The 17,355-nt window shown below is 41.9% G+C and overlaps 1 protein-coding gene across 1 annotated transcript; it reads left to right on the top strand.

Annotated features, from left to right (window-relative positions):
- Window positions 1-7,047: 7,047 nt before the first annotated feature.
- LOC110124516 (odorant-binding protein-like) lies at window positions 7,048-15,787 on the top strand. The gene is made up of 8 exons (XM_070463771.1): window positions 7,048-7,068; window positions 7,544-7,753; window positions 8,228-8,367; window positions 9,255-9,325; window positions 11,890-12,000; window positions 13,010-13,108; window positions 13,320-13,364; window positions 15,580-15,787. Coding segments are annotated over exons 1-8 (699 nt in total). The 3' UTR covers window positions 15,582-15,787.
- Window positions 15,788-17,355: the final 1,568 nt, after the last annotated feature.

The raw sequence follows: 17,355 nt of genomic DNA, 5'->3' as shown, positions 1-17,355 counted from the left end.
TGAAGAACTGATGCTTTTGAACTGTGGTGCTGGAGAAGACTCTGGAGAGTCCCTTGGACTGCAAGGAGATCCAACCAATCTATCCTAAAGGAGATCAGCCCTAGGGGTTCATTGGAAGGACTGATGCTGAAGCTGAACCTCCAGTACTTTGGCCACCTTGTGTGAAGAACTGACTCATTGGAAAAGACCCTGATGCTGGGAGGGATTGGGGGCAGCAGGAGAAGGGGACGGCACAGGATGAGATGGCTGGATGGCATCACCGACTCAATGGACATGAATTTGAGTAAACTCCGGGAGTTGATGATGGGCAGGGAGGCCTGGAGTGCTGCGATTCATGGGGTCGCAAGGAGTTGGACACGACTGAGCGATTGAACTGGACGGAAACTGTGGCGGAGGTAATAACTTTAACGGCGACCTCCTTCAAAACATCCCACCCATGTTCTGCTACACCCAGAGCCCCCAGTCCTGCAGCAGGCCTCCCCCAGCCCATGCCTCAGCCAGAGACTCCTGGACACCCAGAGGCAAATCTGCAACTGTGGGGTCACTGCTCCTTTTTCCTCGGTCCTTTTGCACAAGATTCTGTTGTGCCCTCCAAGAGACTATTTCTCAGTCTTGTTATGTTATCGCAGCTCTACTGTGGGGTCAACTGTGACCTCCTCCAAGAGAACTTATGCCACACCCAAGTCTGCTGCACCCAGAGCCCCTGTCCCTGCGGCAGACCACCGCTGACCCGTACCTCCAGAGGAGATGCTCAAACACAGTCTGTCTCAGTCTCTTGGGCTTCCTGGGACCTCATGCCCACAAAGTTTGAGTCCTCTGAGCATCTCTGGCGGGATGGGTTTGATTCTAAACACGATTTTGCCCCTCCTACCATCTTGTTGGGGCTTCTCCTTTGCCCTTGGACATGGGGTATCTCCTCAGATACTCAGATAGGCTACCAAATACAGAGTGTCAGGGTTAATCTTAAGAAATGTTGAAAAGCACTGCCTTGCATAAACAAATCAAAATATTCTTAAACATCATATAACTACATATGCATTAATGTTTATGTATATATATGTGTGTGTTTAACTGTATGAACTTGTGATAAATATTACAAAGAAAAAGGATTATCACCACAAATCCAGAAGACAAAAAACATGACAAAACTATAAACAGATGCTGCTATTCAAATTAGCACTCAGTATGAAATTTACACATTACCTCAAAGATATGTTACTAAAATTAAAACGCAATGAAACAGAAACTTTTGAATGTCCTTTATCTATTAGAGCAATTGAGCACAATGTTCTAGAAATCTGCAGGGCAAGAAGATTTAATTGAAAAATTTCCAAGAGGTAAAGAAGAAATATCACTAGACTCAGACAAAGCCATCCACGTGATCATATGAGTTAAAACTAAAGTACTTCCCACTCAAATTTGATCCTTAATCCCCTAGACAGAATTAGGTACTTCTGAAAGTTTTCATTAAAACATATATGTGCAGAGAAAACCATAATTTCAAGATGTACATGCATACCAATGTACATCAGGAGTATGTACAATAGCCAGGGCATGGAAGTGACCTAAATGTTCACCAACAGAGCAATGGTTAAAGAAAAATTTCTAACAACTCTGTATACATATAAATATTTTTTTCATTAATGCACAAACATACTAACCTACTGGAAAGATGTCTTTGTTTTACACATACATGAGAATTAAAATATAAAAACAGTCATATTTCTGTTTATTTCAAAAACAAATATTTTTTATAGATTCTGTGGATTCATAGAGATCTAATGTATGAATCCCATTTCTTATATTTTTCCCTATGGATATTTCATAGCTACTAGACCATAAAATTTATTTCTAAATGATTTACCACCACAAGCAACAAACCAGTTAATGGTTTTTGTATGTATCCATGGTTTCATAATTTCTTTTAATAAAATGCCTCTTCAAAGTGAATGCACTTCTAGAAACTTCCCTGTGGGTCCAGTGGTTAGAACTTCACCTTCCAATAAATAGGCTCCAGGTCCCAACACTGATTGGGAGCTAAGACCTTACATGTATCATGTTAAAAACAAAAAACATAAAACAGAAACAATATTGTAATAAATTCAATAAAGACTTTAAAAAGGTCCACATTTTTAAAAAATCTTAATAAAAAAAGAGTGAATGGACTTGTAGAATTTTGATAGATAAACCAACCAAGGGGATTTTTCAAAACACATCTGTACTTTCTTATCTCAAGTCATATTTTGTTCTTCTCACAGATTCACACTTCATCCAACTATCCTCAGAGCATCACTGAAAACCATCTCTATGGAAATATTCCTTTCCCCTGAAATAGGAGCAAACACACTCTAGTTCTCACCTTTCTGTATTCTTCATCCTACAACATATAAAGAGGGAGAGGGGAGTGAAAAAGTTGATTTAAAACTCAACATTCAGAAAACTAAGATCATGGCATCTTGATTACATCACTTCATGGCATATAGATGGGGAAACAATAGAAATAGTAAAAACTTTATTTTCTTGGGCTACAAAATCACTGAGAATGGTGACTACACCTATGATATTAAAAGATACTTGCACACTGGAGGAAAAGCTATGAGAAACTTAGACAGCACATTAAAAAGCAGAGAGATAACTTTGCCAGCAAAGTCCATATAGTCAAAGCTATGGTTTTCCCAGTAGTCACATATGGATGTGAGAGTTGGACCATAAAGAAGACTGAGTGCTGAAGAACTGATGCTTTCAAACTGTGGTGTTGGAGAAGACTCTTGAGAGTCCCTTGGACTGCAAGGAGATCCAACCAGTCCATCCTAAAGGAAATCAACCCTGAATATTCATTGGAAAGACTGATGCTGAAGCTGAAACTCCAATACTTTGGCTACCCGATGGGAAGAGCTGATTCATTGGAAATGACTGGGATGCTGAGAAAGATTGGAGGCAGGAGGAGAAGGGGACAACAGAGGATGAGATGGTTGGATGGCATCACCAACTCAATGGACATGAATTTGAGCAAGCTCTGGGAGATGGTGAAGGACAGGGAATCCTGGTGTGCTACAGTACATGGGGTCACAAAGAGTCAGACACCACTGAGCTGCTGAACAACAACAAAACTGGCAATCATCTGTTAGCTGCTATTAGTGTGTATCTGTCTGCTTTCACAGGAAGAGAGCCCATTGGATGAGTTACTGAGTCTATCTGCTTTCTGCTGAATCCTGAGGCTTGGTCTCTTTTTGGCATTGAATCTATATTTACTGAATTCATGCCAAAGGATGGACAGGAGGAATGTACAGAACATGCATTCTTTATGAGCACATGTAGGTAAATGTTTACAGCACACTCTACTGAAATTATGCTCTAGCCTGTTCCTGTCTGATAAAGGAGAAATCGAGACATTCTGTGGACAATGAAACTTCACAATTCCTATACAAATGATCTTAATAATAGCAGACTTTTATCAAGGGCAAGGTCAACAGACAGACTGACTGAAATACCCAGAACAGAATTAATATGTGCCATTCAGCCAGACTAACATGTGTGATGAAAAGAAAACAGATACTGATTAATAAATACCAGTATGGAAACATAAAAACAAAGGTGCACAGCGGTGAGAAACAATGCTGCCTTTCTCTATGGGACCTGTCCTCTCTGATATCTGTAGAAAATTTGGTCCTGTCCACGTCAACCTGCAATCCTAAAAGTTTTCCCAAGTATTAGGAAGGTCATGGACAAATGACTTTTGCTTCTTTTCACGTCTCTCTGTTTCTCTCCAGCAGGAGAGCTTCGAGAGATTTTCAATGGCAAATACAAGCTCAAAGAACATGGTGAAGATGTATAGCTCGGAAACTTGACTTTAAGTATAGATGTTACTCCCTCTGCTCACATTGCGTGTTATCTGTCATTTGCTTGGGCTGCACACACCTCAAAGTGTTTCCCTGACATTTAGTGGAAGAAGGGTCAGTCTTTCCTGAGTCAGACTAAGACGGCACCTTTGGAAGCTACGCGGAAATTGTACAACTTGGGTAACTATTTACAGGAGTCCCTGCTATGTGTCATCCTTCTTCTAGGTGGGGGGCTCCCATGAGAACAATATGTGTGTCTTCCTGACGTCTTTGTACATTCCTGTTTGTCTTACTGAACCCTGACGTCTTTCCCTGACATCACAGTTCTCAGGACAAACAGTGGCAGAGTAAAGGTGCTGGGTGACTTCTAGACACACCTGGGCCAGCGCCCCTTGGCCTTCTAGAGCCTTCTTCCTTGTCCACTGGATACTGCTGAATACAACCTTTTCTACCCTATGCCCATACATCTAATGACCCTTGGACAATGGTTCTGGATTCCAGTCCTTAACACATCCTTTGGTCTTTGTTTTGGCTAAGAAATGCCCGTTATATATATATACACATGGTGGCCCACATTTGCCCATCACGAGCCAAAATCCCCAAAGAAACACCCTGACTTATTCATTCGCCAGCTCTAGCAATGGGGACTGAACCAACACTAAAGCGCAAAGGCCATGATGATGTTGAAGTTGCTCATCAGTAGTTGAAGACTGATTAAAAAAGAACAGAGGATGATAAAGTGGGGAAGAAGAAAGAGTAAGGGGGTGTGGGGCTGTCACACTGGATGGAGAACCATGTCCTGTAGAAATCTACATGTTCCCATGAGGACTGAGGCTTCATTCTGGGTCAGAGCAGCAGAGTAACTCAGGTGATTCAGGACTTCTCAGCCTCTCTGTGATGGACATGTGATGGGACAATTCTCTGTCAGGTGCTGTCCTGCATATTATAGGCTGTTTAGGATCCTGTTTCATTTCTAACACCCAGATGGAAGGTGTCACCACCCACCTCTCCCACTGTCACAACCAAACATGCCAAGTGTCTCTTCTGAGGCGGGGGGCACAGGCTTCATTTGAACCAGCAACAACAATAACCTTCTCTGGGGTTACTGAGCATGTACTCAATTGAGAGGCACCATGTAGAGAAACTGGAAATTTCTGAAAGAGATGTGAATACCAGACCACCTGACCTGCCTCTTAAGAAACCTGTATGCAGGTCAGGAAGCAACAGTTAGAACTGGACATGGAACAACAGACTGGTTCCAAATAGGAAAAGGAGTATGTCAAGGCTGTGTATTGTCACCCTGCTCATTTAACTTATATGCAGAGTACATCATGAGAAACGCTGGGCTGGAGGAAGCACAAGCTGGAATCATGGTTGCTGGGAGAAATATCAATAACCTCAGATATGCAGATGACACCACCCTTACAGCAGAAGGTGAAGAAGAACTAAAGAGCCTCTTGATGAAAGTGAAAGAGGAGAGTGAAAAAGTTGTCTTAAAGCTCAACATTCAGAAAACTAAGATCATGGCATCTGGTCCCATCATTTTATGGCAAATAGATGGAGAAACAGTGGAAACAGTGGCTGACTTTATTTTGGGGCTCCAAAATCACTGCATATGGTGATTGCAGCCATGAAATTAAAAGACTTTTTTTTTGCCCTTGGAAGGAAAGTTATGACCAATATAGACAGCATATTAAAAAGAGAGACATTACTTTGCCAACAAAGGTCCATCTAGTCAAGGCTATGGTTTTTCCAATAGTCATGTATGGATGTGAGAGTTGGACTATAAAGAAGGCTGAGCACTGAAGAACTGATGCTTTTGAAACTGTGGTGTTGGAGAAGACTCTTGAGAGTCCCTTGGACTGCAAGGAGATCCAACCAGTCCATCCTGAAGGAAATCAGTCCTGAATATTCATTGGAAGGACTGATGCTGAAGCTGAAACTCCAATACTTTGGCCACCTGATGTGAAGAGCTGACTCACTGGAAAAGACCCTGATGTTGGGAAAGATTGAATGCTAGAGGAGGAGGAGATGACAGAGGATAAGATGGTTGGATGACATCACCCACTCAATGGACGTGAGTTTGAGTAAACTCTGGGAGTTGGTGATGGACAGGGAGGCCTGGCCTGCTGCAGTCTATGGGGTAGCAAACAGTCAGACAACTTAAGTTAACTGAAGTAGAGAATGTCTCCAGGATCAGACCTTAAAAGATGGACTTGTGGTTCTTTCTTTCAACTTAGATTCTAAGTACATTCAACCTTGGTCAGGAGTCCATGAGGGAACCTGTGTGCTCTTGCTGACGAAGGTCACAAGTTTCCTTGTGTTGTTTAGATAGGAGTTGCATAATCTAAGACATAAAAACAGTGATCACAGAGAAAAAGGAAAGTAAGACAAAATGAATAAACAGGGAAAGAGAGGCTTTGTAGTTCCAGAAAGCTGGAGGATTGGAGGAGACATCAGGAAGATGTACCAAACATGGTTTATCATTATTTGTTGGGGATTACAAGATTATTGTTTGAGTAAGGTGATTCTTCTTTATTTATCAATTTGTTATGTACATTTTTGGTCAATATTTATGAAGGGGACTTTGGATTAAAGGTTCTATGAATTCCTTTAGTTACAAACATACGGGATTGCTTAAATCTGTTGTAATAAACTCTTGGAGAAATTGTGTTTAATCCCCTCTTGATTGGCAGTTAGAAAGGTCTTCCTGAAATGGGTTGGTCTGAGAACACACTCCCAGGTGACACGTGTTGGTAAGAATCTGAAAGGAAAACCTGAGAATGTTGGATGTGCCTAAGGAGAGACGGAAGGGTGATGATGGGTGGATAAGAGGTGTGAGCTGGGATCATACTTCTGTTAAAATGATCTGAATCAGGATGACCCTGGTGGTCCAAGGGTTAAGACTGAACACATCCACTACATGAGATATGATTTCACCCCTGGTTGGGGAACTAAGATCCCTGGTTGAGAAAAAAAAAAAAAAAAAGCAAAGTAGAGATTCTTAGGCTGTTTGAGTGACCTTGATAGTAAATAGATGTATAGAGTTAGGAAATTTCCTTTTTTCTTTTAAATTCTACAAGTTTAAAGAAATACAATCCTGCTTGGTTGCTTCCTTAGAAACAATTGAGGCAATGAGTAAATGATATATCACATATTAGACGGATAAAGGATGTCTTGAAGGGGAGAGATGGACAGAATCGCCGACATGCCTTTTTCAGACACGAGGGTAAGGGGCATTTGGATGGAACTCCCTCTTAGCTATAAGGAGGACAGAGCGTGCTGTGGGGCAGGAAGAGGTTGTAAACACTTTGTGCTGACGTGTTCCCCCTCTCAGAGAAACAGGAGGTTTTCCAAAGGTCTCTTCAGAAATATTTTTAACTTTGTTAAATCACTCACTCAACTTAACTTTCGAAAATAAATTTTAGACTATCTCCTAAATGTTAAGGAAACAATACAGGAGCTGGAGATATGTACCTTGGACAGCTTATCCCAGCTTTACCTCAGGATACAAAGGCAAATAAATATTCCTGGTCTTGAAACATCAGAGTGTATTGTGATATCTCAGTCATTCTAGATGTCACATGTCCAGATCCTCTTAAGCTATTAAAACAACCCTCATGATAAAGATAACAAAATGATATGGCAGCTGATCCCTGCCAAGCAGGATGCTGAAGATGACTTCTGTGTAACCTTGGGCTTAGGGGGAACAACCATTGGTTTGTGACACGTCACAGCAACATGATGATCCTATAAAAAGTGGCAGAATTACCATCCTCTCCAACCACTGGGACGTATTCAGTCTCGACAGACGAAGGACCGTGAGAGACAAGATGAAGGTCCTCTTCCTGACCCTTCTCCTTGCTGTGGTTTGCGCTGCACAAGAGGAGGAAGCTGAACAAAGCCTTTCAGAGGTACCAGGGACGGTCTGATCTGGGAGGAGGCCTTAGGTGTGTGGGTGTGTGGGTGTGTGTCCGTTTTGTAGTTTTGATACGTGGACCCACGAGCTGATCCGTCTCCCTTCGACTCAATACTGCTCCGTTAACTGAATCTAGACCTGCTCCGTTTGGTCTCTGTAGCACCTCTACTGTGTGTTAATTGACCCTCATGCATTTTTACTAGTCTTGTAACAGAAAAAGAGGATCAGCCAAACAGCTGCTGATTTTGAGATTGTTGTATTTGACATGGGGCCTCAAGCGATCTCAGAAATGCCTCAATTCCCTCTTTTACTCTGACTCAGTTTTGCATTATTTCATAAATCCTGCTTTGTCCAGTTAAGGTAGATAATTTGTGCTGACTTGCACTGGGGGTGGGAAACACATGACTGATGATGCTGGATGAAATAAAAAGATAAGGACTACACTTTCTAAGGGGAATTTTGCTTTCAGCTTTCAGGACAATGGAGAACAGTGTACATTGGATCCACTAACCCAGAGAAAATCCAGGAGAATGGACCATTCAGGACTTACTTCCGTAAACTCGTGTTTGATGATGAAAAAGGCACCGTAGACTTCTACTTTTATGTCAAGTAAGTAAAAATAACCAAGAAGGAAAATGCATATGTAAAAAATCAGACACAACTGAGCAACTGTCACACACACACACAAACACACTTTTGAATTTTCATATGGCTAATCTTTCTGAAATCAACTTTATTGAAGTGAGCATGTGGCTTGCTAAGTCCTTTCAGTAGAGTCTGACTGTTTGCAAACCTATGGCCTGTAGACCACCAGGCCCTCTGTCCATGGGGATTCTCCAGGCAAGAATACTGGAGTGTATTGCCATGCCCTCCTCCAGGGCATCTTGCCAATCCATGGATTGAACCTGTATGTCTTATGTCTCCTGCATTGGCAAATGGGTTCTTTACCACTCGCGCCTCCTATAATAATGAGCAATTACTATGTACATCTTTGTAGAAGGCATAGGGCTTCCCTGGCGGCTGAGATGGTAAAGAATTTGCCTGCAATGCAAGAGAACTGAGTTTGATCCTTGGGTCAGGGAGATCCTCTGGAGAAGGAAATGGCAACCCACTCCGGTATTCTTGCCTGGAGAATCCCATGGACAGAGGAGCCTGGTGGGCTATGGTCCATGGGATTGCAAAGCATCAGATGTGACTGAGCAACTAATTTTTTCTTTTGTGGAGGGCATAGTTCAATGTCTTTTGACAGGCGCACATCTTTTTTGTGAACTCCACTGCACAGATACACAGTTTCTCCATCTCTGCACAAAGTCTCCTTTTCCTCAACGTTAGCTGTCTACCCACTGAGCCGCAGGTTAATGACGGATCTGCTTATTGTCTCCTCTCTTACAACTTGGGTGACAAGATTACCCAGTGGGGATAAAACGAAGAAAATTCTAAGCATGCGTCTACTTTTTTTGTTACTTCAACCACCTTGTATATATTTTGTTTTTAAGGCGGAATGGAAAATGGAAGAACATACATGTCACGGGAACAAAGCAAGATGATGGCACTTTTGCTGTTGAATGTAAGTGTGACTACTTCACTGGTCAGAGTACCTTTGGGTAGAAATCTTGGCACAACTTCCTTCAGTAACCCCGTACACCTGAATTCTACTCCTACTAACAATTAAAGGGGTGAGCAGGCTCCAGTCCTTAGGATACCCAAGCACTTCACTTTGTCATGAGACAATGATTCAAACACATGACTTGGAAGTCCCCTCCCAATCAGGAGTGTTAGCCCCCGAGAATAACATGTTTAGACCTGTATTTCACACGGTTCTCAGACAGTCTACAACAGCCTTAGGAGTTGATGTCTCAAGGGGTCTATCTTGAGTCTGCACATCAGTGTCAGTCACTTTTCTCAAACAGTTTTAAATGTCTTAATCCATCCAAGGTACAGAGGATGAACTTGAACCCAAGGAAATCATCTTGAGTTCAACCATAAAGGAAGCTGTTGGTCAAAGTCCTAGGGATGCTGGCTAAAATTTTTAAGTTCTTTATAATGGCCCTAAACTACCTTCCTAATTTTAAATGTCCTAAGGGGCACATATCTGACTATAATGTAAATGTACCAGCATGGGATGACCACCCCATGCCTAAATGAATCTCTGGCACAATGCTTATATGATGAACACAAATCAGTGACATTTATGCCTGAAAAATTTCCTGGATGGCTTTTAATATTTGACAACTTTTAAATTATGCTGTCATTTTCTTATTCTGATATTATTTTTTCCTTTGGCTAAATCTCAGTGCTTCTGCTGTCTTTACTTTTCTCCAGTTTTGCAATCCTTTTTAGCTGCAGTTTTTACAGTGTGACTGAAGAAGGAAGAGATAGATTATAACCCCTTCTTATAAGGTCTCTTGGGGACCAGCATGTGCTACCCCCCAAGTTCATTTTGGGGACTGTGAGGAGTGCCCACATCAAGCCTAGCATGAGTAGTGGCCTTGATAGGATAAGATCAGATAGGTTTAATAAGATAGGTTTTCTCTCACTGTCCCATCGCCTTTATTAACGTCACAGACAATCCAGTGATGCTGCAATGCCCATCTTGCTGAAGTCATGGTGAGCCACAGGTGGTCGCTGATCATCTCAGGACCTGCATAATCTGACTTCAGTTGTCCCAACATGACCCCAGGCTCTAGACTCATGGTAGGCTTGGGCACATTGCATGTAACATCTAGGGGCTGTGAGACTCTGAGGCTGCTTTGGCCACTATTTTTTCTCCTTCTCCATCACACTAATAATTTTCAGTGTTTCAGACACTGAACGATGGTGTGGGCATGTTTCAGGTACGCAGATGGGTGGTTTTACCTCCTGTCTTTCTTAGTGATTACTATTAGGTGTGATGGAAGCCAGGAGAGACAGAATGGAAGTAGACGGTGTAGAGGTGACACGCAGTAGGTCAGAGCTGCTTCTTGTCCAGACGCATGGGGCAGAGTGGACGGGCGGGGCAGAGAGGAGGGGCAGGGGTCCAGGTGGGGATGGAGCTCACTGCCCGCACTTCCCAGAAGGTGCACTGTCTTCACACCAACAGACATGTCATACCCCAAATTGAGGGGCAGACGAAGCACAATAACTAATGTGAAGTGTTCCTAAAGTTGTCTGGCACAGTCTAGGCACTCCAGAACACATTTTTTTTCTTTCATTAACTATTTTTAAAATGTGATAATTGTAATTTTAATTGCATATTAATTATTTAAGTAGCAGCTCTATAAAACATCTCAAATGGTGCCAAATTTCTTTTTTTTTTTTTTTTAATTTACTTTTAAACAGACCGCCAGTCCAGGTTCATTGCATGAGAGAGGGTGCTCAGGTCTGGTGTGCTGGGACGATACCCAGAGGGATGGGATGGGGAGGGAGGTGGGGGGGGGGCTCAGGATGTATTACATGGACACCCATGGCTGATTCATGTCAATGTACGGCGAAACCACTACAGTATTGTTAAGTAAGTAGCCTCCAATTGAAATAAATAAAATAAATAAATAAAATAAATAAAAATTTGCTTTTAATTGGAGGATAGTTGCTTTACAATGCTATGTTACTTTCTGCTGTACATCAATCGGGTATATGTGTACATATATCTCTTCCGCCTTGAGCCTCCCTTCCCTTCCCCATCCCACTCCTCAAGGTCATCACAGAGCATCAAGTTGAGCTCCCTGTGCTATCCGGCAGCTTCCCGCTAGCTGTCTGTATTACACAGAGTAGTGTATACCTGTCAATGCTACTCTCTGAAATGGTAAGTTGACTTTGGCCCTAAAGAAAAGTCAGCTCCTGGCTGGAATAACAGAGACACAAATAATTTCGGATCTTGGATTTGATAAGATACTCCTGTTTAAAAAAAAAAAAAAAAAAATCCCGAGGACCAAGAGTGACAGGTTAGTTTATGAGAAGGTGTGAATAAGGAAAAGTCTCGACTGCCCCTACCCTCCTTGCTGACATAGAAGCTGTAGGATTCAGCCAACCTACGGAGTGAGACACACATCAGTATAGGACGTACTATCGCTATTACTCCCAATTTGCCATGAAGAATCTAACTGAAAATAGATTAAGGTGGAGTCATATATATGCCTGTTCTCTCTCTCACAGATGAGGGTCAAAATGAATTTAAAGTTATCTCTGGGTCGAAAACGCATCTGGTAGCACATAACATCAACGTGGATGAAGACGGCAAGAGGACAGAATTGACCGGACTATTCGGTATGCGTGACGTGCTCCTCTTCACACTGGCATTGTCATGTAGCTCTTCCATTGTCAGTGCTGTTATCCATAAAATCGTTAAGTGGTGATGATGTCTATTATGCAGCCCACAGAACCTAGATCTTTTTGTTCATGGAGATAAGGACCCTGGAACAAAATCTACCAAGAAAGAGGAGCTCATACGGTTTGAGGAGATCATATCATCAGATATTTCTAAATAATTCCCATTTGCTGAATTCAAAAATAACAAATGAGCTTTACTGGAAATAGTTTTTTGTTTAAATTTTTCATTGAAGGAAAATTATTGTGTTGGTTTCTAGTTTTTTTTTTAACATTTTAATTAATTTCAAGATATGGCTATAAGGAAATGACTCTCATTTGTTGAGTTTATACCAGTTTCTCAATTGACTCTAAGACTTGGAACAGAAACTTTTATTTTTAATCTTTCTCCTGTGCAATTTTTCAAATGTTCTGCTATTATGAACACTGACATAAGCCCAAATACCTACACAGAAGCACTGAGAGAAGTGTACACCATTGGAACAACATATGTCTGGTTAAGGAAAGATTCTGAGCAGAATAGTGGGTTAATTAAAGGACAAATCATCTCCCATTTTCATGTGTGATAAGGTTAGTGCGTGTCTATCAGGGGTGAACTCTGCTTGCTTTTTATTTGGGTCAGAACAAGACCTGAGTGGCAGGTACAGATACTCAGAAGTTGGTCAGCAAGCAGGTCAGTTCCATACTGTGATGGATGAAGCCCCCAGATCCATGGAATTCCTGCGAGTCTTTGGGGTCCTCCTGCTGATGCTGGGGTGTGGCTCTAGTTACAGAGTTGGATGGGGATTAGTTCTTCAGACAGGCAGCAGACATCTGAGTCACGAAATGGTAACTGTTTGAGAATTAATTTATATCAAGTGAAGATCTGACTTGGACACTCCACTTCTTGTTCGGCACTCAGAATGGGTTCTGAGGGGCAAAATTCTGCCTTCTATGTGGTGTTTTTCAGTTAAATTGAATGTTGAAGAAGAAGCCTTGGAGAAATTCAGGCAGCTGACAAAAGAGAAAGGAATTGACGAGGAAAATGTTGTGAATTTCATCGAAAATGGTAATGGAATTCTATTTTTTCCTAAGTATATCATTCACCTTATATGCAAATATACTCTCAGGAAACAAATCAATTTATTTGATATCTATTTCTCCATAAATATTATTTCATATAATCTGGTACTTGAAACAAAACAAAACAGTCTTGGAACTCCTGTGGAATGGTACTAATTGGTGGATCTTTCTTTCCTATCCATTTGATTTTTCCCCAGAAGGCCACCCTCACTCTGGGCAACAAGTTCCGAACAAACATCAATGTAAGTGAAAATAGTCTCTTACTAATACTGTTCCATTAAATAAATAAATAAGGACACATGGTGATTTCATATCTGCCAAATTTTGTAGATAACAATGATTTTTGACTCCACAACTTACATCTGATCACTAGAGAAATATCTTTGTCACAGTGGGTAATTTCTCTTCTCTCAAGCTATATTAAATTGCCACTTGGTTGGTTGATTCATCCTGAGCAGCTTTGATGAGAAAGCCTTATCCTGCAGGAATTGTGCAGAGCAGGGTCATCAGGGAGAAGAAGGAATGACCACGAGTTGGCGGAAACTTAACTAGCTTTCTCCTCAGTCCTGACCTCGTGGTTGTCCACATATATCCCTCCTCTAAGAGAAACGGGATTAAAGGGTGCTCACATTGACTACAAGAAAAGTGTCCAATCTCATGTAATTCTGACAGAATCGGTAGAGGTCTTCCAGTCACACTGTCTGAGACATGCATTTGAGTTCTACCCCTCCCCCCTTCACAAGATGCTTTTCTTAAAATGAAATCTTTAAACTTTCTAAACTAAGACAGCCTCAGAAAATGACACACATCTAGGATAAAGTGTGGCTTTTAATTTTCTGTTGAGAAAGAAATGAAATGAAAAAAGCAAAGACAAACACTAGCTTCCAGCCAAATATGATAAGAAAGATGTGGTACATATATTCAATGGAAGGTTAGTCAGTCATAAACAAGAATTAATGGCATTTTCAGCCACATGGATGGACCTAGAGATGATCAAACTGAGTGAAGTCAGAAAAGGAAAGACACATATCGCATGATATGACACATACATGGAATCTAAAATATGACATGTGAAAATCTCTCAGTCATGTCTGACTCCCTGTGACCACATGGACTGTAGTCCATGGAATTCTCCAGACCAGAATACTGGAGTGGGTAGCTTTTCCCTTCTCCAGGGCATCTCCCCAACCCAGGGATCAAACTTAGGTCTCCCGCATTGCAGGCAGATTCTTTACTAGCTGAGCCACAAGGGGAGTCCAGGAATTCTGGATTGGGTAGCCTATCCCTTCTCCAGGGTATGTTCCTGACCAAGGAATCAAACTGAGGTCACCTGCATTGCAGGCATATTCTCTACCAACTGAGTTGTCAGGGAAACCCAAAATATGACATGGAGGAACTTATTTAGAAAACAGAAACAGGGTCACAGACCTAAATAACAGATTTGTGGTTGCCAAGGGAGAAAGGCTGGAGAAAAGATGGAATAAGTATTTGGAGTTAGAAGGTGCAAGCTACAATATACAAGATAGATAGACCAAAAAGTCCTAAAGTATAGCACAGAGAACTATATGCAATACTCTTTAAAAACCTACATGAGAAAAGATTCTGAAAAAGAACAGGTGTATGTATGTATAAACTAACCACACATGAAACTAATGCAACTTAGTTAATCAACTATACTTCAATATGAATTAAACATTTTAAAAAACTATTTCTTGAAGACCCTAAAGATGAAACTTGTACAGTTAGAGGAATGCACTCTAATCACAGAACCTGAATGTGCATTCTGAAACCATTACTCTTATAATGGATCATATAGATAAAAGGTCACCCCATATGTACATCCTGGGGAAAATTCCACATGGACCCCCATCTACATCAGAGATGTGGAGTAGTGAGTTCCACCAGTATTCTGACATTGGATCACCTACCAGCTTCAGTACCCTGGACCACCTACTGCCTGAGGTTCACCACATCAGCCATCACACAGGAGACTACTAAACTTTTCAGTTCAGTTCAGTTCAGTTCAGTCACTTGGTTGTGTCCAACTCTTTGCGGACACAGAATGTCCATGAACTGCAGCACTCCAGGCTTCCCTGTCCATCACCATCTCCTGGAGGTTACCCAAACTCATGTCCATCGAGTCGGTGATGTCAACCAGCCATCTCATCCTCTATCGTCCCCCTCTCCTCCTGCCTTCAATCTTTCCCAGAATCAGGGTCTTTTCCAGTGAGTCACTTCTTCGCAGCAGGTGGCCAAAGTATTGGAGTTTCAGCTTCAGCATTAATCTTTCCAATGAATATTCAGGACTGATTTCATTTAGGGTGGGCTGGTTGGAACTCCTGGTAGTCCAAGGGACTCTCAAGAGTCTTCTCCAACACCACAGTTCAAAGCATCAATTCTTCAGTGCTCAGCTTTCTTTATCAACTAAACTTTTGGTCCTGTTTTATTTACCTACAGAAATAATCATGGAGACCAGACACATCCTCATTTCCAAGGAACCAAGATCAACGTGAAGATGATTTCTCTGGTTCCTGATTAACATGATCCTTCTCTCTTCACACTCACACTCCCTTTCCTATCTCATCTCTGCTGGTCACTAATCACATTCTGTCTGGTGGTGTTTGATTTCTGAGGGTTTAAATAAATTGGTTCAATTTATAGTCAAGTTACGTGTGTTTGTACCAAAAGTTTGCATTTTCAAACACCCAAAAATGCACATTAAATTTAACTCTCCAGAGACATATGCGTTTAATAGGATAGGTGTTCTATCAGAGGCAATTCCGAGGAGGAGTATATAGAGATTACTAGAGGTGTCCAGGGGAGAGGGGGAGAAAGGACATGGGGTAGGGGACAGGGTAATGGATCATCTTAACTGCAGTGGGAACAGGTAATCTGGTCAAGAAAGATAATCTAGAAAGCATTGTATTCATTACATGGAAAGGAACTGTGTTCCAGTTTCTGATCTTCATAGAGAGAAAGTATAAGATGCCATGGTCCACAATGTAAGGGAAACGTATATTCTGATAACACCAACATGTCTGCAGTTGAGCTGAAGATACTTCTTAATGAGTTGGATAACTAGGAATCAAAGCTGAGTAGCACCTTGGTCAATTCATAGTATTATGAATTGTATTATGAATTCTCCAAGCAGTGCTTAGAGAAACAAGAAGATTGACAGCTCAGGCAGGAAGCTGTCACTGTTTACAACATCTAAAGATGTTTCTTCCAGCCCCTTATGCTTCAAAGAGCAGTAGGTGTTAGTAGTTTGAAGGAGAGACCATTTCCTTGTCATGGGGAGAGCACCCTGACCAGATGCCCTTGCTGTTTGCAATCTACAAGACTGAATACCCTCAAGACACAGAACTTATGGGACTTGCCTGGTGGTCTAGTGGTTAAGAATCCGCCTGTGGATGCACAGGACAGGGGTTCGATCCCTGATCCAGGAAGATCCCACATAACCAAGGGAAAACTAAGCCAACAGAGCACAGCTACTGAGTCTGCACAACTGGAGCCCATGCTCCGAAGAGAAGGCACCACAATTAAGACCCTGGGCACTGCACCTAGAAAGTAGTCCCCATTCCCTGGAGCTACAGACGGCAAAAGCAGCATCAAAGACCCAGCACAGCCAAAAATAAATCATCAAATCTCTTTTCAAAAAATGGTGCAGATGGTGATTGCAGCCATGAAATTAAAAGATGCTTACTCCTTGGAAGGAAAGTTATGACCAACCTAGACAGCATATTAAAAAGCAGAGACATTACTTTGCCAACAAAAGTCTGTCTAGTCAAGGCTATGGTTTTTCCAGTAGTCATGTATGGATGTGAGGTTGGACTATAAAGAAAGCTGAGTGCCGAAGAATTGATGCTTTTGAACTGTGGTGTTGGAGAAGACTCTTGAGGGTCCTTTGGACTGCAAGGAGATCCAACCAGTCCATCCTAAAGATCAGTCCTGGGTGTTCATTGGAAGGGCTGATGTTGAAGCTGAAACTACAATCCTTTGCCACCTGATGCAAAGAGCTGACTCACTGGAAAAAACCCTGATGCTGGGAAAGATTGAGGGCAGGAGGAGAAGGAGACAACAGATGATAACATGGCTGGATGGCATCACCGACTCAACAGACGTGGGTTTGGGTAAACTCTGGGAGTTGGTGATGGACAGGGAGGCCTGGCGTGCTGTGGTTCATGGGGTCACAAAGAGTCAGACACGACTGAGCGACTGAACTGAGCTATCATG

This window comes from Odocoileus virginianus, unplaced genomic scaffold, assembly GCF_023699985.2.
Source record: "Odocoileus virginianus isolate 20LAN1187 ecotype Illinois unplaced genomic scaffold, Ovbor_1.2 Unplaced_Contig_6, whole genome shotgun sequence".
NCBI lineage: Eukaryota > Metazoa > Chordata > Mammalia > Artiodactyla > Cervidae > Odocoileus > Odocoileus virginianus.
Note: the sequence above shows the minus strand (reverse complement) of the source record. Positions and strands in the feature narration are given on the sequence as shown.